The 22,522-nt window shown below is 39.4% G+C and overlaps 1 protein-coding gene across 5 annotated transcripts in view; it reads left to right on the top strand.

The window, feature by feature from the left end:
• Window positions 1–11,263: 11,263 nt before the first annotated feature.
• TEX10 (testis expressed 10) overlaps window positions 11,264–22,522 on the top strand; it is a 61,805-nt gene continuing 50,546 nt past the window's right edge. For 3 of the 5 annotated variants that reach the window (XR_014824730.1, XR_014824731.1, XM_001925941.7), the window contains exons 1-4: window positions 11,264–11,441; window positions 15,470–15,658; window positions 18,661–19,373; window positions 19,753–19,996. Coding sequence is in view for 3 of the 5 variants with exons in the window: in XM_001925941.7 (XP_001925976.3) it covers window positions 15,479–15,658; window positions 18,661–19,373; window positions 19,753–19,996 (1,137 nt within the window). In the remaining 2 variants the exon portion in view is untranslated. Of the gene's footprint in view, window positions 11,442–15,469; window positions 15,659–16,831; window positions 17,238–17,464; window positions 19,374–19,752; window positions 19,997–22,522 lie in introns of those variants that run through there. The other 2 variants (XM_084991151.1, XM_084991136.1) reach the window with 2 other exon arrangements.

The following is a 22,522-nucleotide window of genomic DNA, read 5'->3' as shown; positions in this document are numbered from 1 at the left end:
CATTGGCTCTGGAAAGGCAGTTGTTAACATCTTTTCCCAACTCTGCATTCAGTCATATCACACTGTTGCTTGAAATCAATCATTGTGGGAGTGCTTCTGTAATAGTAAATGCTACAAATCTGCCTCCCTCCCATAGCTGGTTTTAAACATTTACCAGAACACCACTGGAGAATGATATTATTTTTTCTCACCACTCCTATAATATGTGTAAATATATTAGATATAACATAAAATTTATCATTTTAACCATTTTAAGTGTACAGTTCACTTAAAAGTTCAGCGGTAATAAGAATGTTCGTACTGTTGTACAACTGTCATCACTATCTCCAGAATTTTTTCATCATTTCAAACGGAAGCTCCATACCCATTAAACAACAACTCCCCAGGCTTGGTAAGCACTGTTGTTCTTTCTGTCTCTATGAATTTGCCTATTCTAGGAACCTCATATAAGTGGAATCATACTACAGTTATTCTCTCATATCTGACTTTTTTCGCTTAGCATAATGATTTCAAGGTTCACCCATGTTGTAGCATGTCTCAGCATTTCATTCCTTTTTAACGCTGCATAATATTCCATTTCATGTATATACCATATTTTGTTTATCTGCTCATATGTTGTTGGACATTTGGGCTGTTTCTACTTAATACAACTTTATTGAGGCATAATTTACATGTAACGAAATTATACATTTTAGATGTATTATTTGATATGCTTTGAAAAATCTATATACCCATACAACTATCACCACAACCAAGATACAGAATAGTCCCACCACTCTAGAAAGTTTCATCCACTTTTATAGTAAACATGTTTCAAATCTCTTCTAATAAGCAACTACAGAACTGACTACTATTAATAGAGATTAGTTTTCTTTGATCTAGAGCTTCCAGTAAATAGAATCAGACAGTATTGTATTTGTTTTGAACCTGGCTTTTTTTACTCAGCATGTTTTTGAGATTCATCCATGTTGTTGTATGTCTCAGTGATTCCTTCCTTTTTATTACTGATCAGCATTCCGTTGTCAAGAACTGTGAAGAATCTGAGATTTTATCCCACTTGCAAACTGGTAAGTTAGGCTGCCATGGGATCATGCTTGTGCCAGTTCAAATGCACATGATTTTGTTGCCTCTAAATTATGCCTCAATAAATTTGAACAAGTAGAAACAACCCAAATATCCACATGAGATTTAGATTGCCCTCAGTGAATGCTATCCGCACAGTAAATCTGAATCACAGCTGAGCAATCTCAAGTTTAGGAGACCTCAGCCTTATAAGAGACTGCAGGGGAATCTTCCCTGCGTTTGTCCTGGAGGGAGACATTCTCTTTATCATAGTGGGCACCAAAAAAATTTGCCCTCAACTCCAGATGGAGAAAACATATCTACCAAGCGTATCTGCTACACAAGCATTTTTGAAAGGATCATCTGGAGCAAAGCTGTCATTGCTGTTGTTCATAACACATGCAAAACACAAGAGACACATGGAGAATCGTTTTCCAGTATCTAACTTATAAATGCATTTTTTTATCCACTCTCCTATTCATGGACAAGTGTAGGTGGTTTACACTTTGGGGTATTATGAATAACATTGATATGAACATTCTTGTGCAAATTTTTTGGATCGCTAATGCTTTCATTTCTCTTGGGTATAGTATAATTGCTAGGTCATACGGTAAGTCTGTTTTTAACGTTATGCAAAAATTGCCTGTTTACAAAAACAGTCATAACTTTTTTTACTTCTACCACTAGTGTGTGAAAGTTCCAGGTGCTACTCCTTGCCAGTAAATGTTCGTGTTTTATCATGTCTGCTTTATTATTATTGTTTTTTTTCTTTCTCTATACCCCCCTCCCTACACTTAAAGCAAGTTGCAGACATGACACCTCTTTACCCCAATGTTTTTGTGTTTTTTATTTTTAAAACAGACTTTTTTCTTACATAACCACAGTACTATTATTAAAATCAGGTAATTAATATTGATGTAATACTGTTATCTAACTTATAGATCTAATTCAGAACTCACCAACTTTGCTTATAAGGACCTACATTGCAAAAGAAAATCTGGGATTATGTGTTTTATTTAATTATAATAGCCCTTTATATTCTTAATAGAGTGATTTGCATGAGTTTTCCTCTTACATTAGGAGCAAATGGCCCTATGATGCTAATTTCTTTACCCCTTTTTAGGCATTATGATCCCATTTTAGTCTTTACTTTTAAAAAATTAACTAATTATATAAAACAATACGTTCACATGGTCCAGAATTTAAAAAGCACAACATATTCAAAGGGAAAGATCTCCTTTCCACCTTCTCCCAGGCTCTCAACCTCTTTCCCTGAAAGCAATGTTTCTAGCTCCATGTGTATCCCTCCAGAGATATTTTATGTGTATAGAGGAAAAAGTTAAGACTACCTTCCACCACCCTTCCCCCTCAATACAAATGCTTAAGTTTCCTTGTGGAAGATAATAAGATCCTCAGATATTATTAGAGATCCTTAGATAATAAGCCCCCTCGTACTCTTGACTTTTAGATTTTTTTTTTTAATCTGTTGAAACTCAATCCTATAGAAAGAAAATCCAAGCTCCATTATTTGAGATAATGTTATACCTCAAAATCCTCCTTCCTAACTCAGTTGGTTTTAGGATCAACCTCTACTTCCAGGCCAACTACTCTTCACGGACAGCTCCCATTCTGTCTATTTAGGGATTTTTCTACTGAAAAAAAAAAAAATCTAGAGATTTCCAAAATATTAATTTGTGTCTCTAAATGGCTGTGTGTGTGTGTGTGTGTGTGTGTGCTCACTATTGTTTGCCAAACACTTGAGAAGAATTAATTGTCTTTTAAAGCAATTAGGTAATCTGGCAATAATGAGAAAAGGGATTATTGTAAATCAGATTCTTCTTTTGAATTAAATTGACCTTATCCAGCTTAAGGGTTATTTGCTACCTGTCTCTACTTTTCTATCTCCTCTAGTAGACAATGACTGGGCTGGGACTACTGTTACTACTACGTGATACAGAAGCCTGTCACACATTAGGGACTTTGTAAATGTGCCTTGAATGAAAGGATAAACAAGCTTATCTACCCAGGTGATTTTGAGTGACTCCAGAATACCTCAGCATTTCTCCTCTTGTTCTTATGTTACTTGGGAAAAAGATTCTAGAGGACTGAACTAAATGAGGACCATGTTTGATTTCTGGAGGAAGACTTTCTTTAAGACTCTGGGCTAGGAGGCTCTGGGGTCAGTGCCACTGTTTTAGGGGAGATTTGTCTAATGTCCTGAGAATGGTAAAGTCCCTTGGCAGTGAAGACCCAGATGCCCAGATGCGTATTTTCACTTGCCCTCAGGCATGACTGTTGTATTTTTCAAATACAAATTCAGAGGTATATGCTAAAAAAGAATGAAAGAGATAAGACAATTTATGTTAAAATTTGCAGTAGCATAATAATTATATATTGCTATTTAGAGGTTATGTATTCATTACAAAGCATAAAAAAATATAGTCCAGGAAATCTTACTCTTTTGTGAGCTATGTGCCCTTTTTGTAAGCTAGTAAGTCTCCAAATTTTTTTAAAAAAGATTTTAGTATAGACAATTTCACATACAAAAATAAAGAATGAATCTCCATATTTTTATTATTCTCCAGCTTCAACAGTTTTCAGGGCATGGACACACTTGTTTTATTTCTGCCCCCCCACCCACCACCCCATACAGATATATGAAGCAAATCCTTCATATCATCATTTCATCCATGCATATGTATGTTTTTCTAAAAGACAGGAACTATTTAAAAAATTATAATTCCTTTATCATTATCCATTAATATTATCAACAATCTAGTGTTCATATTTCCTTCACTGGCATAAATGTATACTTTATGGTCTTTGCTTGAATTAGGATCTTTGGTTATGTCGCTTAAGCGTCTCTGATCTTTAGCTTCCTACTGTCTCTTTTTATTCCTTTAAACCAATTTTTTCCCCCAAAGAAACCAAACTGTTTGTCTTGCTGAGTTTCCTACATCCAGGAGATGCTGGTTGCATTGCCATGGTATAGTTTCATATGCTTCTCTGCCAGTAATTTCCATAAATTCGTAGTTAGATCTAGGCTTGATCAGATTCAGTTTTGAAATTTTGGGCAAGTCTTTTAAAAGGTAGTATTTTGTACTTTAATAAGGTAAATAATGTCTCTTTCACTCTCTGTGATTTAAGCAACTATTCATGATCATTGTCTAGATCCATGTGTTTACTAAGAGCTGAAAAATGGTGGTGTTTTAATTTTTTTCATTCTGTCTTCATTTATCAGCTGGAACATTTCTAATAAAAAAAAATCTTCCAATCAACTTTTTGGTCCAACTTTTCCATTGAAAATTTCCCCATATTCCTAAGTATTCTTAAAAATACTTTAAGGAGTTCCCGTCGTGGCTCAGTGGTTGATGAATCCGACTAGGAACCATGGGGTTGTGGGTTCGATCCCTGGCCTTGCTCAGTGGGTTGAGGATCTGGCGATGCCAAGAGCTGTGGTATAGGTCTAAGACGTGGCTCCAATCCTGCATTGCTGGGTCTCTGTTGTAGGCTGGCGGCTACAGCTCCAATCAGACCCCTAGCCTGGGAACCTCCATGTGCCTTGGGTGCGGCCCTAGAAAAGGCAAAAAGACAAAAAAAAAAAAAAGCTTTAAAAAGTTTTCAGCATATTCATTCTTAAGGATTTACCATACTTTATATACCCATTCCCTAAGTGCTGGACATTTAGACTGTTTCTGATTTTTCACTCTGTAAACATTGATAGGATCAATATTCTTGTACCTTTCTTCCTTTCCCCCTTCCTTTCTTATGGCCGCAGGTGCGGCAATGGGAATTCCCAGACTAGGAGTCTAATTGGAACTGCAGCTGCCGGCCTACACCACAGCCACAGCAACGACAGATCTGAGCTGCATCACGACGACGACGTACACCACAGTTCATGGCAATGCCAGATCCTTAACCCACTGAGTGAAACCGGGGATTGAACCTGCAACCTCCTGGATGCTAGTCAGATTCATTTCTGCTGAGCCATGATGGGAACTCCCTCCCAGTACATTTCTAATACACAAATCTTTTTTTTTTTAATTTGTTTTTGTTTTTGTTTTTTGTCTTTTTTTGCTATTTCTTGGGCCCCTCCCACGGCGTATGGAGGTTCCCAGGTTAGGGGTCCAATCGGAGCTGTAGCTGCCGGCCTACCCCACAGCCACAGCAACGTGGGATCCGAGCCACATCTGCAACCTACACCACAGCTCACGGCAACACCGGATCCTTAACCCACTGAGCAAGGGCAGGGACCAAACCCTCAACCTCATGGTTCCTAGTCAGATTCATTAACCACTGCGCCATGAAGGGAACTCCGACTTTTTCAAAAAGATTTATTAAAGGATGTACTTCCTTACATAAGTGATCTGTTTGCTTTTTTAGCTTTTTAGGAAACAAAATTTTGAAGTTTGCTGCTTAAGGTGAATCTTCTTCAGAATTTTTTTGGGGGGGGTCTTTTGTCTTTTTAGAATCACAACCCCAGCATATGGAGGTTCCCAGTCTAGGGGTCTAATAAGAGCTACAGCTACCTGCCTACTCCAGAGCCACAGCAATGCCAGATCTGAGCCACATCTGCAACCTACACCACAGCTCACAGCAATGCCGGATCCTTAATCCACTGAGCGAGACAAGAGATCGAACCCGCCACCTCATGGTTCCTAGTCGGATTCATTTCTGCAGCACCACGATGGGAACTCCTTTTTTTGTTTGTTTGTTTTTGTTTTTGTTTTTGTGCTTCAGAACTTTAAAATGGGATTTATAAGTGTGTTATATAGGGTGTGTTAATGTCTCAAGTTTTGGGCTATGGTTAAGTAAGCATTTAAAAATCAATGCTTGGACAGATAATGTATGATTATATGTACATGAGGTACCTAAAGTAGATAACACAGAAAAGCAGAAAATTGACTAGTGGTTGTCAGGGGGAGGGGAGGAGCAGGAAATGGGGAGTGATATCACTGGGTATAAAGTTACAGTTATGCAAGATGGATAAGTTCTAGAGATCTGCTGTGTAACATAGTGCCTATAGTCAGCAGCTTGCTGTTGTGCATTTAAAAGTTGTTAAGAGAGTAGATCTCATGTTAAGTATCCTGACCATAAATTTTTTTTAATTTGAAAAAAAATAGGGTAAAAGGACATAAGGAAACTTTTGGAAGTGATGTATATATTACCTTGATTGTGGTGATTGTATTGTAGGTACATACATATATCCAAACTCATTATATTGTATACATTAAATATGTGTAGTTTTTAATATGTTATTTATTCCTTAGTAAAGCTATTAAAAAAATCAATGTTTATTGTAAAAACTGGTAAAGTCCAAATATGATCTATACCTGAGTTAATACTATTGTACCAACTTTAATTTCCTGGTTTCAACAATGCGCTCTGTTAAAATAAAAAGTAATGCTTAACATTAGGGTGTTAAATGTTTTTACTTTTTGATAGCCATCCTTTCAACCACCTTTTTATACTATTTACACTCCCCTCTTTCCTTCTGGTCATCCCAGGTAACTAATAACATTCTGACTTGTTATTTTTCACATATTTCTCCATGTTTATATGATCACATACAAATATATACAATATATTGAGGTTTACTTTTTCGGTTTATTTCATAACAATGTGATTAGATTACAAATACTTTTTCTTATTTGAAAATACATTGGGAAAAAATCTCTTCAAATTAACTGGTAGTTCCCACATGGTGTAGCAGGTTAAGGATCTGGCATTGTTGCAGCTGTGGCACAGGTTGCAACTGGGACATGGGTTCCATCTCTGGCCAGGGAACATGCACATGCCATGGGTGCAGCCAAAAAAAATTAACCAGTAGAGATGGAACTATGTCTTTTTAATAGCTCCATGAGAGTCAATGTATTAGGAGTTCCCATTGTGGCTCAGCAGGTTAAGAACCCGACTAGTATCCATGAGGATTTGGATTCAATCCGTGGCCTCGCTCAGTGGGTTAAGGATCCAGTGTTGCTGTAAGCTGCAGTGGAGGTTGCAGATGCCGCTCAGATCTGTCATTGCTGTGGCTGTGGTGTAGGCTGGCAGCTACAGCTCTGATTTGACCCCTAGCCTGGGAAGGTCCATATGTCATAGGAGTGGTCCTAAAATGAAAAAAAGAAAAGGAGTCAATGTATCAGAATTTTTTTTTTTTTTTTTGCTTTTTAGAGCTGTACCTGCAGCATGTGGAAGTTCCCAAGCTCAGGGTTAAATGGAAGTTGCAGCTGCCAGCCTACACCACAGCCACAGCAATGCAGGATCCATGCCTCATCTGTGACATACACCCCAGCTCATGGCATCGCTGGATCCTTAACCCACTGAGTGAAGCCAGGGATCGAACCCCTGTCCTCATGGGTACTAGTCGAATTCTTTACTGCTGAGCCACGGGGCAACTCCCAATGTATCAGAATGTATTCAATTATTTCCCTTTTGATTAATAGTCATTTTTTTCTAGGGTTCTGCTACTCAAATATTGTTGTAATATATATCTCATAAATATGTATTTTGGACTGATACTTTTGTATCTATGGGATAAATTCTCAAGGGATGGAACTACTAGATTCAAAGAATATAAATTAAAGAAAAATTTTAAATATATTTCCAGACTTCTTCCCAAAATGGCTGGAGTATTTTTTATTTTCAACAAAGCATGAAAAGCAAAACAAAGCATGAGACTACACTTTTCCCTTCATCCCTCCCGGCAGTAGGTGTTATACTGTCATAATTGTTGTGAATCTGATAAATGAGATGTTACATCACACTGTGATATTCATCTTACCTTTTCCTGACAATCAGTAAGTTTGAGCCAGTTTGCAAAGTTTATTAATCATTTTAATTTTGGGGATTTAAGTTGTTATTCATAGCTTTTGTCCTTTTTTCAATTGGATTGTTTTTGTCTTTTTCTTGATAATTTGGCAGAATTCCTTGTATATTACAGATATTAATAATTTATCATTCAGGTGTATTGCAAATCTTTCTCTGGGCCACTGCAGTTGGATATTTAACCCATTGCACCAGGGCAGGAACTCCTTGCCTCACCCTTTTTGTGTTCTCTTATTGTTTGTAGTAGCTTTTCATTTGATATTGTCTTAGGCATACAGTTGTATCTGAAAATGTAGATAATTTTACTTCTTCATTTTCAATTCTTATGTCTTGGACTGATGTTGTGGTATAACAGTGGTATTACTGGCTCCTGACTAGTCTTTTTCCTTTCTTTTTTCCATCTCTGAATTGGCAGCCTTCCTGGCCTTTCTGTATTATTCAATATTCTCTCAATAAATTCCTTTTAACTTAAAGTCAGAACTGGTTTTCTGTTACTTAAGCTAAGTAAGTTGACTAAAGGTTTCTTTTTGCACAAAGAGGGTCCAATGATACATCATCAGTAGGAATATCTGTTGCCATTTATTGAAGGCTCACAATGTGCTGGGCAGTGTGCCAAGTAATTTGCATATAATATATCAATCAGTTCCTGGAGAATGCACTTTGAGTTCTTGTCCCTGGTTATGGTACTAAATTTCAACTTGTCCTTTTGGGCTTTCTTCAAAGAGTCTCTGCTTTTGTGTTAGTAGTGGCTCTGAAATGTAAGATAAGAGCCAGTTTAATATATTTATGCTTTTATTTATCTTGACATTATAAAATCAAGTTTATTAGATTAACAAGGCTTTTTTTTTAAGCAATTACACCCTATTTTCAAAGCAAGTATCAACTGGAAGCCTGGTATAAAAAACAGAGAAGCTGCAAAGGTTAGGTAGAAGGTGCTGTATTAAGTTACTTAGAATTTTGTGATGCTTCTGAGCATAGACAAAAAAGAGAGGATGTTCATATGGTGAAATATAGATATTTCTGGACACAGATCTTGGTGACTGTTATGGGTTGAACTGTGTCCCTCTGAAGAGATGTACAGAAGTCCCAACTCCACTACCTCTGAAGAACTTATTTGGAAATAGGGCCTTTGCGGAGGTAATCAAGTTAAAAGATCATTAGGGTGGGCCCTCACTAAAAGAGAAAATTTGGACAAAGAAACAGACACACATCAAAGGAAGATGATGTGAAGACAAAGAGAATGCCATCTACAATCTAAGGAATATCTATTGCCTATCAGAAGCTTGGAGAGAGACATGGATCAGATTCTTCCCCAGAGTTTTCAGAAGGAACTAATCTTTCCAACACGTTTATTTCAGACTTCTAATCTCCAGAATGGAGAATCAATAAATCTCTGTTAAGCCATCCAGTTTGTGATGCTTTGTTATAGGAGCCCCAGGAAACTAACCCAGGGGTTTATGTGGCACAGCATTTTAAAGGTGGAATATCCTACACATTCTAGAATGCATGTTCACTGTACATATTTTTCTGGTATAGATCAATGACCCTTGAATAGTTTTTATGCTTTTATTTAAGAAAGGTCTATTTGGCTCAGCTAAGTGGACAATCCTTGTAATTACTGAGTATTAGAGTCTATCTTCAGGTACATACTTTTCAAGTCTTAAACCAGAGGCTATAAAGTGGCAACCTGCTTGTAAGTATTTTGTTTGGCCCACCCAGAGTTTTATTTATTTGTTTTTATTTTTACAATTATACCTATAGCATATGGAAGTTCCCAGGCTAGGGACTGAATCAGAGCTGTAGGTGAGGCCTGTGTCACAGCCACAGCAATGCTGGATCCAAGCCACACCTGTGACCAATGCTGCAGCTTATGGTGGTGCCAGATCCCTGACCCCTCAAGACCAGGAATCAAACCTGCATCTTCACAGAGACAATGTCAGGTTCTTAACCTGCTGAGCCACAACGGGAACTCCCTACACAGTATTTTATAGTAGGAAAAAGATGTACTTGCCTACCAATATTTAAAGATCAGATTTCTTTTTATTTTAAAAAAGTGGAAGCAGGCAGACATATTTAGAGGCTTTTTAGTGATCATGAGTTGGCTTGGACCATGATGGTACCAAGAGAGTTGTATTAAGTGGTGGAAGTCAGGATATATTTGAAGGTACATCAAATCTCCTGATGGCTTAGATGTGAGGTAAGAAAGAAGGAAAGAAGCCAGGCCAAAACTCCAAAGGTTTTGGCTTCAATAACTGGAAGGGATGGAGTTGGAATTTGAGGTGAAGAAGCTGTAGGAAGAGTAGTTTTCAGGGGAAAATCAGGAGTTTCATTTTGGACATGTTGACCTTGAGATGTAGAGCAGATGTGTGTCCAAAGAAAATATTGAGTGTCAGACCTGAGTCTGCACTTCAGGGGTATCTGAACTCCTCTTCTGACTCATAACTTTCAATGCCATGTAACACTGATAATTCCCAAATGTTTATGCTGGATTCAAGGCCAATTATGGTTGTATAGCTGAACTGCCAGGGAAGGGAGAGGTGGTTATTTGGGTCTGACTTTTTGTCTCTGATCATAGACTAGGAATAAGAGTGGTCTTAGTCCCAGTGCTTGGGTCTCCCCCCACCTCAGAAATCATTACTCTGAATCTCTACCCGGCAAACTGAGGCTCATTTCCTGTCAACTTTACTAAGTTTTATACTTTGGTAAACTGTAGAGAAAAATTTAAATCAAATTCTAAAATCTACACCAGGGGCTTCTTCCTCCATGCCACCAGACAGTCTTTGGCAGGGCTGTCTTTCAAAAGCCTATTCTCTTTGCTTTCTCATCCCCTTCCCAGGCATTTAAATTTCTCCCTTAACTTCCCTGGGTCCACTTAATTTCAGTATCAGGAATCTTAGTGCTGAGAAACTGAAATATTAGGTAAAATCTTCAACTAAGACTTTCAGGCTCCAGCTACTAGGTGTATTTTCCTCTCAGTCAACTAATTCTTAATTGCTCCATCCAGGTTAAAGTTCCCAGGAATTCCATGGTCCTTTCAACCTTAAACTTTTCACTTTCTCGATTCAGTTCAACTTAGACTCTTTGAATGTGGCTCCAGGTCTGAAGGACAGTGGTCTAGCATGGGGAGAAAGGCATGCTCCCTACTAGCTGTAGCTGGGGCAACGCCCCCCGAAAGGCAGGCCCAGGAAGTTCAGAGCTAGACTTAGAACCAAGCTTTGTCCTTGGATCCTGAGCCCTCCTCCCTCGGCTTCCCGGAGAGTGGGGGGCTTCCGGCGCTTTCCCCCTCCTCCCGGGGGCGGGGCCTGCCGCTCCCGCGCCCGCCTCTCCGGCTGCGCGCGGCTGCGGGCCGCGATCACGTGAGCGCGGCGCGGCGGGGGAGGGGCCCTGATTTCCGGGCGGCGGAAGGAGACGCGGCCGCGTGAGGACGAGGCGATTTGAAAACACGCTCCGGGAGCAAGAGGCTGTGGCCGGTGGCGCACGCTGTCGCCCCGTCGGCTTCTCCTCGAACGTTCTTTCCCTCTGCCTCCGCGCCCCGGTCCCGGCCGGGCTCTCAGGTGAGCCGCCGCCAGCCGTCGGGCCGGGCCCTCCTGGGGAGCCGGACGGCGCGCGGGGCTGTCGCCCCCCCGGTCTGCGGCCCAGGCGGGCAGGGCTGGCTGGGGCTAATCTGCGCCCCAAGGGGCCGGGCCGGGGCACCCCTGCAGAGCCGGGCCTGGGTGCGGAGCGGGGCTTTGCGGGGGCGGGGCGCCCCGCGGGCTTTTGGAGCGCCTCAAGTGACTGGGCGGGTTCGCGCGGTTTCGGGTCTCCGAGACTTTTAGGCCGGTGTACGTTGATTGGGCCCCACTTCCCCAACTGTGGTTATGACTGCCGTTCACGGGGGAAGGAACGGTAGTTCCCTAAAATCTCAGGGTCTTCACTTCTGGGATGCGGGACCAAAGTCTTGGGGTGGGGATGAGCAGTCGTCTCCTAATCGGTCCTCTTCTAACGTGTGGACAGGGTTAAGCGCTCTGTACGGAGCAGATTCGGACCGTGGGCCTTCTCGAGTCGCTCCACTCATGGGTATTTGTTTTTTGGGGAAGTATGGTGCCTCCAATTGGCCCCCTAGGTAGAGAATTTGGAGGAACTCAGCGTGAAGTGCTGGAGAGGAAATTACCAAAGGCCAAGTACAGTGTCCTTTCTTTTTTAGAGGGGGGAAAGAAGTTGGATATTAGGGGAGGGTAATGAGGTGGCAGATAGGCTAGCTGGAATTCGGTTCGGTTGAAATCCTCATACACTAGAATCTCCCTTTTGTTGAAATTAGAAGATCTGCAGTTGGAGTATATGAAATTCAGTTTTAAAACTTTTGAGGCTCACCTGGTCCAGTGATGTGAGAGTTCAGCCCCTGAGTCTGGAGTTCTTGTCTTCTGTTCAGTGCAGGCTACTGTAAAAGTGGCTTAGTCGGACCATTTGGTTTGCTATACTAAGAAAATCTTTATTTTATTTATTTATTTATTTATTTTTAGAAAATCTTTATTTTAGATGAAAATAACAGAAGTTGCTGGTAGAACTTTAAGAGTTTCTGGTATAAAAATGTCCTGTGTGTACCATAAAAATAATCTCACCAACTTTAAAGTAAAGGAAGGGCGATCAGCCCTCTAATTTTCCTGACAGAGTGAGAACAGAAGAGTGATTAATACAAAGTAATGGATAATATGGCATAAACTGACAGTAAATTTTGTTGGACACCAATCAGATAGTTAGTGGCGAAAGATAGCAGAGAAGATTGGGAGGTTGGAAGATTCATTGAGTCCATTTTTCTGAATGTCTTGTACCATTTCTTTTCATCTCTGGTACCAGCTAATGATAAAATTGCAGGGAAAGCTAACAAAATGTGCTTGCTTAATTAACGAAAACAATTTTTATATTAAAAGAGGCCAGGTGAGTATTAGGGCCTTGTTTTTAGGTTTTACTCATTTTATTTTAGACTAAAATAACTAGAGGTGTGAGTGGGATGAAAATTTTGGGATTGGGGGTAAATGAAATAAGGCAAGCCATTTTGGCACTGTTTTCCAATCCTCACCTTAATTTCATCATGTGTAATTTGAAATTGGTTTTGCAGAGTTCAGGCTTGTGTATAAATCCCTCTTCAACTCCTTAATAAAGAACTGACAAACATTTCTGAGCCCCATCTTTAAAATGGTTTTATTGCCACCTTCCTAATGTGGTTTTGTGAGAATTGAATGCTGTTGTGCATAATGCATCTATTATGCTTGGTATGTACTGGTTATGAGACTAAGAAAATATATATGTTTGTGATTATAGCATATCTTTATAACAGTGTGCCAAGCACAGTTCTGAGTGTTTTACAGATATGAGCTCATTTGTTCCTCATTCATCCTACCTCATAAGAATTGTATGTTGTAAGCATTAATATCCCTATTTTGTAGATAAAAACTGAAGCCCAGTGGTTAATTAATTACAGCCAGAAAGTGGCAGAGTCTGGATAAGAACCTAATCAGTCTCTCGACTCTGCTCTGAACATGTGTAGCTAAACCCTATATCATGAGGCTCTAATGAAGTAAAACCTTGGAATCTTTTGAATTTGGGTATAATGTCATAGGTAATTGACTTCTGGATTCCTGGAATTTGAGTTGTCTCATCTTGCATCAGCCATTTTATTAATCTCACAATAATGCAAACCTTCATTTTACTCACAATTTTTGGACTCTTCATGTGTAGCATTGTGATTTAAAAAAAAAAAAAGGAGTTCCCATCGTGGCGCAGTGGTTAACGAATCCGACTAGGAACCATGAGGTTGCGGGTTCGGTCCCTGTCCTTGCTCAGTGGGTTAAGGATCCGGCGTTGCCGTGAGCTGTGGTGTAGGTCGCAGACGCGGCTCGGATGCTGCGTTGCTGTGACTCTGGCGTAGGCTGGCAGCTACAGCTCCGATTCGACCCCTAGCCTGGGAACCTCCATATGCCGCGGGAGCTGCCCAAAGAAATAGCAAAAAAGACAAAAAAAGACAAAAAAAAAAAAAAAAAAAAAAGCTGGGCATAGGATAATTACAGTAGGTCAGGAGAAGTTTTATTGATTTCAGAGATACCTATTCCAGTGAGTGTACAGTGCAAGGCAGTAATAATTATTTGTGCAGTTTGTAGAAAAGGCTTAAAGAAGGGCTGAGCTGGCTCCAGGTATAGAAGCCTATTTTTTAGATAGAGGTTAGTTGGTAGGAAGATAAAGCTGGAGGGGAATTTAGGAAGAACTGATAGGTCACCCCAAGTCATTTTTACTGTAAGGGGTTGAAGGAGCAGAAGAAAGCTCTTGACTGATCTTTGGTCAGATTGTGTGTAGAAAGAGCCCTCTGGTGATTCTCTAGCAAATAGGCTCAGAGTAGAAACAAGAGGCAAGGCAACAAGACTGTTGGGGAAACTATTGAACAGTCAAGGGTAGAAATAAAAGACTTAAGGGGCCCTGGAATGGGTAGGAGACACAGATGAAAGATTTTGTGTGTAAGTGGGATGATTTGGATGTAGAAAGAATGTGGTGAAGAGGGGGAAGTGCAAGATGACAGGGTTATACCAGAGTTATTTATTATGATAGTGGCCTTGCTGGTCTTTTTTGCTTATCCCTCTATTCCACAATATTTCCTTTTATATTGCTTTTTCTCCTTTTTTTTTTTTTTTTTGGATATTGTTTCCTGTTTATATCTAGTCTGAATTTTTCTTGGTGTTCAAAATGCTGGTACTTTTCTTTTTTTTTTTTCCTACACCAGGCTTACCCCCTCCTTGTTGTCCTTACTCATGAAATGCTCTTTAACTCTCCTTGCTGCATATCTGAATATAACTCATTTTTCAAGCACCCAGCTTAGATTCATTAATCCTTTCCAAACAATTATAGGCTGTGTTAAAGTAATAACATTGGTTTTCAAACTGTTCTGCTTGAGGTTTTTGAGGGGCTTCCAGGGGCCAGGAGCTCCCAGCAGGTGCAAGATAAATCTCTAGCAACTCTGCACTGCCTCCGCCTCGTCTTCTGAGTGCAAAAAAATATTCAAGAGTTTTCTGTTTAGCACATTGCTTGACAAAAGGTTCCATGGCCAAAAAATCTAGACAAACCAGTAATAAGACCGTTTTCTTATTTTTAATGACTCCCCTTTATGGTATCAATTCACTAAACTGACTTTTTTGGTATTTTATAAAAATAATTTCCATTTAATACCTTGATCCTTTAGTGTGGTTACAGTTGGTCTTAATTCTTTTTTTTTGCTTTTTTGGGGCCACACTTGCAGCATATGGAGATTCCCAGGCTGGGGGTCAAATCAGAGCTACAGCTGCCGGCCTATGCCAGATCCAAGCCAAGTCTGCGACCCTACACCACAGCTCTTGGCAATGCCAGATCCTCAACCCACTGATCGAGGCCAGGGATCGAACCCACAACCTCATGGTTCCTGGTCAGATTCGTTGCTGCTGCACCATGATAAGAATTCCAGTTGGTCTTAATTCTTGATTATCTTTGAAATAAATGTTGGAGTAATGTAAATGTTCTCTGTTCTTTTATAACTTATCTTTGCCTTTATTCATTGTTTTAAAAGTAAATCTTTTCATCATAGCACTCAAGAATGACCAAAAAAAGAAAACGCCAAGATGATTTTCAAAAAGTAAAACTAAAAGTTGGTAAAAAGAAGCCCAGGTTAGAAAATGCTACTGTTACAAACTTTAAAACGAAGACCATACATCTGCCCGAGCAACTCAAAGAGGATGGAACACTTCCAACAAACAATAGAAAACTTAACATAAAGGTAAATCATAAATACTGCTTTCTTAAAATAGAATTTTTCTTGAAATCATCTAGAATGTTAAATTTTGTGAAAAGTTGTTTTAATTCTTAGGTTTTATTAATGGCTGAAATTTGGAGTTTATCTGTTACCCACATCTGATGTTGCCATTGCAACTTTCCCACTTCTTCCTTCCTCTTAAAGGCTTGCCTAGTTAAAGCCAAAATGATTTCTCTTGCATATATTTATTTGATCATTTAATACGTCATCTGGAAATCATTACTGTATTTGACTTTCTGATGTTTGATGTGTCAATTTGTTTTGTTTTTATTTTTGTTTTTGGCTGCATCCATGGTATGCGGAAGTTCCTGGGCCAGGAATTGAACCCATGCTACAGCAGTGACAATGCTGAGACATCAGGGAACTCCCAGTTTTTTTTTTTTTAACTTAATTTTATTGAAGTATAGTTGATTTGCAGTGTTGTATTAGTTTTTGCTGTACAGCAGAGTAATTCAGCCATACATGTACACATATTCATCCCTATATAGGTTATCATAGATCATTGAGTAGATTTCCCTGTCCTATATAGCAGGTCCCCTTTGATCATCCATTCCATAATCAAAAGTGTGCCTTTGCTAGTCCCAAACACCCAGTCCATCCCGCCCCCCCCAGTATGTCAAGTTTTTGGTATGACAGTTTTTTTAGCTGTATTTACAGCTCATTAAGATAGCATCTTCTTTTAACCATTTTTTTTTTTTTTTTTTGGTCTTTTACCATTTGTTGAGCCGCTCCCGCGGCATATGGAAGCTCCCAGGCTAGGGGTCTAATCGGAGCTGTTGACGCCAGCCTACGCCAGAGCCACAGCAACGCGGGATCCGAGCCACATCTGCGACCTACACCACAGCTCACGGCGACGCCGGATCCTTAACCCACTGAGCAAGGCCGGGGATCGAACCCGCAACCTCATGGTTCCTCGTCGGATTCGTTAACCACTGTGCCACGACGGGAACTCCTTCTTAACCATTTTTGAATCATTTCAGTATACAGGTTATTACAGGTTCATAGTGAATGCATGAAGTAAATTGAAATCTGAGCAGTCGTTTTGCTTAAAACTTTTAACAGCTTTATTGAAATGTAATTTACATGTGATAAAATTTACCATTTATTTATTTAATTTCTAAATTTTCTTCTTTTTAGGGCCATAACTGCAGCATATGGAAGTTCCCAGGTGGGGCCAAATTGGAGCTGCTTCTGGCCTGCACCACAGCCATGGCAACACCCAGTCTGAGCTGCGTCTGCGACCTGTGTTGTAGCTGTGGCAGTGCCAGATCCTTAACCCACTGACTGAGGCCAGGAATGGAACCTCTATTCTCATGGATACTAGTTGGGTTCTTAACCCACTCTGCCACATTGGAAACTTCCAAAATTTACCATTTAAAGTGGACAATTCAGTGGTTTTTAATATGTTTACATTGTTAATGCTACTATTACAATAATCTAATTATAGAACATTTTTGTCACTTCTGAAAGAAACTTTATACCTATTGGAAGCCGTTTTATTAATCTCACAATAATGAAGCCACCCCCCCATTTCTTCCCCCCAGCTAGATAGCCACTAATCTACTTTTTATCTGTAAAGATTTGCTTATTTCATATAAATGGAATCATACAAAGTGTGGTCATTTGTTAGTGGTCTTTCACTTAGTATATTTTTGAGGCTCATGAATGTCATATCATGTATGAGAACAGTCCTTCATTCTTTTATTTATTTATTTATTTTGTCTTTTTGCTATTTCTTGGGCCACTCCCACGGCATATGGAGGTTCCCAGGCTAGGGGTCGAATTGGAGCTGTAGCCGCCGGCCTACGCCAGAGCCACAGCAACGCGGGATCCGAGCCACGTCTGCGACCTACACCACAGCTCACGGCAACGCCGGATCGTTAACATTGTTAACCCACCGAGCAAGGGCAGGGACCGAACCCACAACCTCATGGTTCCTAGTCGGATTCGTTAACCACTGCGCCACAATGGGAACTCCTAGTCCTTCATTCTGTTATATTGTCAAATAGTATTCCAGTGCAGGGTTATAACACATTTTATCATTCATCATTTGATGGCAGTTTGGTTGTTTACACTTGACTCTTGTGAATAATGCTGTTATGAACATTTGTGAACAATTCTTTGTGAAGATGTACATTTTCTTTTTCTTTTCTTTTCTTTTTTTTTTTTTTTGGTCTTTTTACCTTTTCTAGGGCCGCTCCTGTGGCACATGGAGGTTCCCAGGCTAGGGGTCTAATCAGAACTGTAGCCACCAGCCTATGCCAGAGCCACAGCAACACGAGATCCGAGCCGTGTCTGTGACCTACACCACACACAGCTCACGGCAATGCTGGATCTTTAACCCACTGAGCAAGGCCGGGGATCGAACCCTCATGGTTTCTAGTCAGATTCGTTAACAGCTGCGCCACTACAGGAACTCCGAAGATGTACATTTTCTAGTTTTGCTTTTAAGCTCTGAAGATTAATATCAAAAAGGCATTTGAAGTAATGGTTTTTTTCATAGATTATATAAATTATTCCACAGATAAAATTGCCCAATGTTATACTTTGAGTAAAATACACAGACAGTATGAAAGATCATTTAAAATAGGCAGAAAGAACCTGTTAAGTATATAAATACGTATACCATATATTTGGTACATAGTAGGTCTTAAAATAGTGGTGATGATTGCTGTCCCTTTAAATGATAGTGTGCCTTATGCTGCATAGGGGATAATTTCAAAAAGAAAATTCCAAGTGAAAGTTATATAATGTTTTATTAAGTGAAAACTGTGTTAAAGATAAAACCTTCTGATCATAACAAAAGCTCATTTTTCTAAAATGAACATTTAGAAAATTCTTACTGAAGCAGTCCTTAATCCTCCCGCCATGGAGTGTTAGTTTATTAGCATAGTTTTAGTTAGCATGTTCATTGAAAATGGTATGATGTATATACCTAAAGCCTGTATTTTTATTTTTATTCGTAGGATTTGCTGTCACAGATGCATCATTACAATGCTGGGGTTAAACAAAGTGCTCTTCTTGGACTTAAAGATCTTTTGTCTCAATACCCATTTATAATTGATGCACACCTTTCAAACATATTAAGTGAAGTGACTGCTGTGTTTACAGATAAAGATGCTAATGTACGATTAGCAGCAGTTCAACTTCTTCAATTCCTGGCCCCCAAAATACGAGCTGAACAAATTTCTCCATTTTTTCCTTTGGTAAGTGCCCATCTCTCTAGTGCCATGACTCACATTACTGAAGGAATTCAGGAGGACTCTTTAAAAGTTCTGGACATTCTGCTGGAACAGTACCCAGCTCTAATTACTGGCCGTAGCAGTATATTGCTTAAGAATTTTGTAGAACTTATTTCTCATCAGCAGCTGTCCAAAGGACTGGTAAATAGAGACAGATCCCAGTCCTGGATACTTTCTGTAAATCCTAATCGGAGACTCACTTCTCAGCAGTGGAGGCTGAAAGTCTTAGTGAGACTCAGTAAATTCCTTCAGGCCTTGGCAGATGGATCCAGTAGGTTGAGAGAAAGTGAAGGACTTCAGGAACAAAAAGAAAATCCCCATGCCACTAGCAACTCCATTTTTATCAACTGGAAGGAACATGCCAACGACCAGCAACACATCCAGGTTTATGAACATGGGGGTTCACAGCCAAATGTCAGTTCACAGTTCAGGCTACGGTAAGAAGGATTTCAGTTATGTCCACACTCAGTTTTCCTATATTATAACTGCTGACCGTTGATGGCTAATGGTGGAAAGACATGCAGTTGTCTTTCATAGTTTTCATATAGTTACTCATAATTTGATTTTATTTACTGATGGGAGGAGTCATTTCAAAGTATATTAATGTATTCATTGCTAGCAAAGCCTAATGAAAAGTAAACATTGATAGTCTTTTGGCTTTGTCATCTTGGATTTCTGTTTTTCTTACTAGTCTTGATCAACGTAATTATCAATTCACAGTGCTTCATTTACTGGTTCTTTATATTTAAGATTTAAATTAAGTAATAATATTTTTTAGTCATTAAATTTTGTTTAATTCTTACCTTTCCTTATCAGGTACCTGGTTGGAGGACTAGGCAATGTGGATGAAGGTCTGTCATCTACTGAAAACTTGAAAGGATTTATTGAGATAATAATTCCATTGCTAATTGAGTGCTGGATTGAAGCTGTGCCTCCACACCTAGCTGCTTCTGTTGGAAATGGTATAGAACGGGAGCCTCTGCAGGTTATGCAGCAAGTTCTTAATATTATTTCCCTTCTGTGGAAACTCTCGAAACAACATGATGAAACCCATAAATTGGTGAGAACTACTTGACTCTTTGTTTTCTGAGTAATACCTTTTATCATAACTGGATAGATTAGAAATCAGCATATTACTACTAACTGGTAATGCATTTTTAAAAAATTGCCAAGGTTTGGCGTTCCCATCGTGGCGCAGTGGTTAACGAATCCGACTAGGAACCATGAGATTGTGGGTTCGATCCCTGGCCTTGCTCACTGGGTTAAGGACCTGGCATTGCTGTGAGCTGTGGTGTAGGTTGCAGAGGTGGCTCAGGTCCTCAGTTGCCTTGGCTCTGGCGTAGGCTGGCGGCAATGGCTCTGATTCGACCCCTAGCCTGGGAACCTCCATATGCCACAGGAGTGGCGCTAGAAAAGGCAAAAAGACCAAAAAAAAAAAAATTCCCAAGGTTTAACTAACTGTAAACTTGTTTCTTATGTTTTCTCAAAACTGTAAATTAAGGCGTTCTGTCCTGGCTCTGTGGAAATGAACCTGGCTAGCATCCATGAGGACGCAGGTTCGATCCCAGACCTTGCTTAGTGGGTTAAAAATCCGGTGTTGCCATGAATTGTGGTGTAGGTTGCAGACTCAGCTTGAATCCTGTGTTACTGTGGCTATGGCATAGGCCAGCAGCTACAGTTCCAGTTTGACCCCTAGCTTGGTAACTTGCATGTGACATGGGTGTGTCCCTAAAAAGACGAAAACAAAAAACTACAAATTAAAATAGTTTGTGAGTTTATAACCTATATGTTTAATTTAAGTGAAATGCATAACTTAATGTGCTTGGTTTCATTTGTTCTTATTAGATAATAATTCATAGTAGTGTTATAGTGTATTGTTTGTGACAGCTTGATCATGTAGGAACATTCTGATTTCTCTAGGCCTTTTAGAAGATTTAAAAAGTTGCTTAAGGAAGTTCCCTTGTGGTGCAGCAGGTTGAGAATCTGGTGTTGCCACAGCTGTTGCCTAGGTCCCGGCTGCAGCACAGGTCTGAGCTTCCCACATGCTGTGGGTGTGGCCAAAAAAAATTTTACTTGAATATCCTCTTCCAGTTTTTGTCACATTACCAAGTTTATGACAAGAAATGGACCAAATTGAAGATCTCATAACCAGCCCTGAGTCGTTTTTAAGCTACTACATTTTTGACAAGTTATACATTCGCTTAGTGCATTTTTTTTTTTTCTCTTAATAAGGGATATAAGATCAGAAAGCATTTCTTTTTTTTTTTTTTAGGGCTGCACCTGCAGCATATGGAAGTTCCAGGCCAGGGGCTGAATCAGAGATGTAGCTGCCAGCTTACGCCACAGCCATAGCAGTGACAGATCTGAGCCTCATCTGCGACCTTTGCCACAGCTTGCAGCAACACTGGGTCCTTAAGCCACTGAGAACCTGCATTGTCATGGATACTAGCCAGATTTGTTTCTGCTGAGCCACAGCAGGAACTCCCAGAAAACATTTCTTAAAGTTCTCTTTACTGCAGGTAAGCTGTAGTTGTAGGTATGGTATGAGTGAGGTTAAAAACCTAAGTGAATTTGATGTTTTTCTTACAACAGTTTCTTGCTAGAAAGCTGATAGCAAAGACATGTTTCTCAGTGAGTAAATGTACCTTCTATTTGGGGAAAATTGAGCATTGTTGGCTTTTTAAAAGTGTCGTAATATGTAGTGCATGATGCAAGTAAGGAAGAACAAGTTCTAAGATTAATAGGTGCTAGATTAATGTGGTAGCATACTTTAAAAGGGTAACTGCAGGAACAATACTTTCAAGCTTGAAGCATCTGTTCTGTAGAATTTCTGCAAGGACTTGACAACGCAGAAGTGAATCCTTGGAGTTGCCTACTTAGGTACAAAACTGATAAGGTGGTTTTCAGTTTTGTTTAGTTCTTATTAGTTCAACCTCACTTGAGTTAGTATGCCATGTAAAATAAGACTAAATTAATATAGTATTTGATTAAAAAAATCGTATTTAATAATCTTGAAAAGCGTTACAGAATCATACTAAGGTGTATGTTTCTTTTAAGAGTTTACTGTTATTAACCCATTGTATGTCATCTGTAGATGTTTCATGAATTGCTTTCTCAAATAGGATGGCATTTTATTGATTATAATTCTTAATGATTCGTTGCATACATTGGCAAGAAATTGATGATTAGAGGTATAGTGTATGATTTTATGAAAGTATAGCTTTCTTTTATGGCAATTAATTTGTGATTGTAGGCTAGTCACAGTGGTAATGCATGCAGCTTCTTAGAAAATATATATATATATAATTTGAAATCCTGAATGGATCTATTTTCATCTGAAAGTCTAAGAAAAGAAGTATGCTCACAACATTCAACATCGATCAGTATTCAACATGGATCTTAAGTTCTAGTGTCTTTCCATTCATTTTTGGAAAGCTGAGATATACAAATTCCAGGCATTTTGGTGTTTAGTTATTCATGGGCCCTGGTTAATTTTTATTATTGCTTTAGTAATAGTATTTGTAAATAGAATGTTAGGGCCAAATGCAAATTCATTAGTTGTGCTAGTTTCGAATTATCTACTATC

The sequence above is a fragment of the Sus scrofa genome, chromosome 1 (assembly GCF_054392235.1).
Source record: "Sus scrofa isolate SSC_HxYL_T2T_F1_AM1 chromosome 1, Sscrofa_HxYL_maternal_Yorkshire_Landrace_v2.0, whole genome shotgun sequence".
NCBI classification, from domain to species: domain Eukaryota; kingdom Metazoa; phylum Chordata; class Mammalia; order Artiodactyla; family Suidae; genus Sus; species Sus scrofa.
The sequence above is the reverse complement of the archived record's forward strand: the minus strand, read 5'-3'. Positions and strand labels throughout refer to the sequence as shown.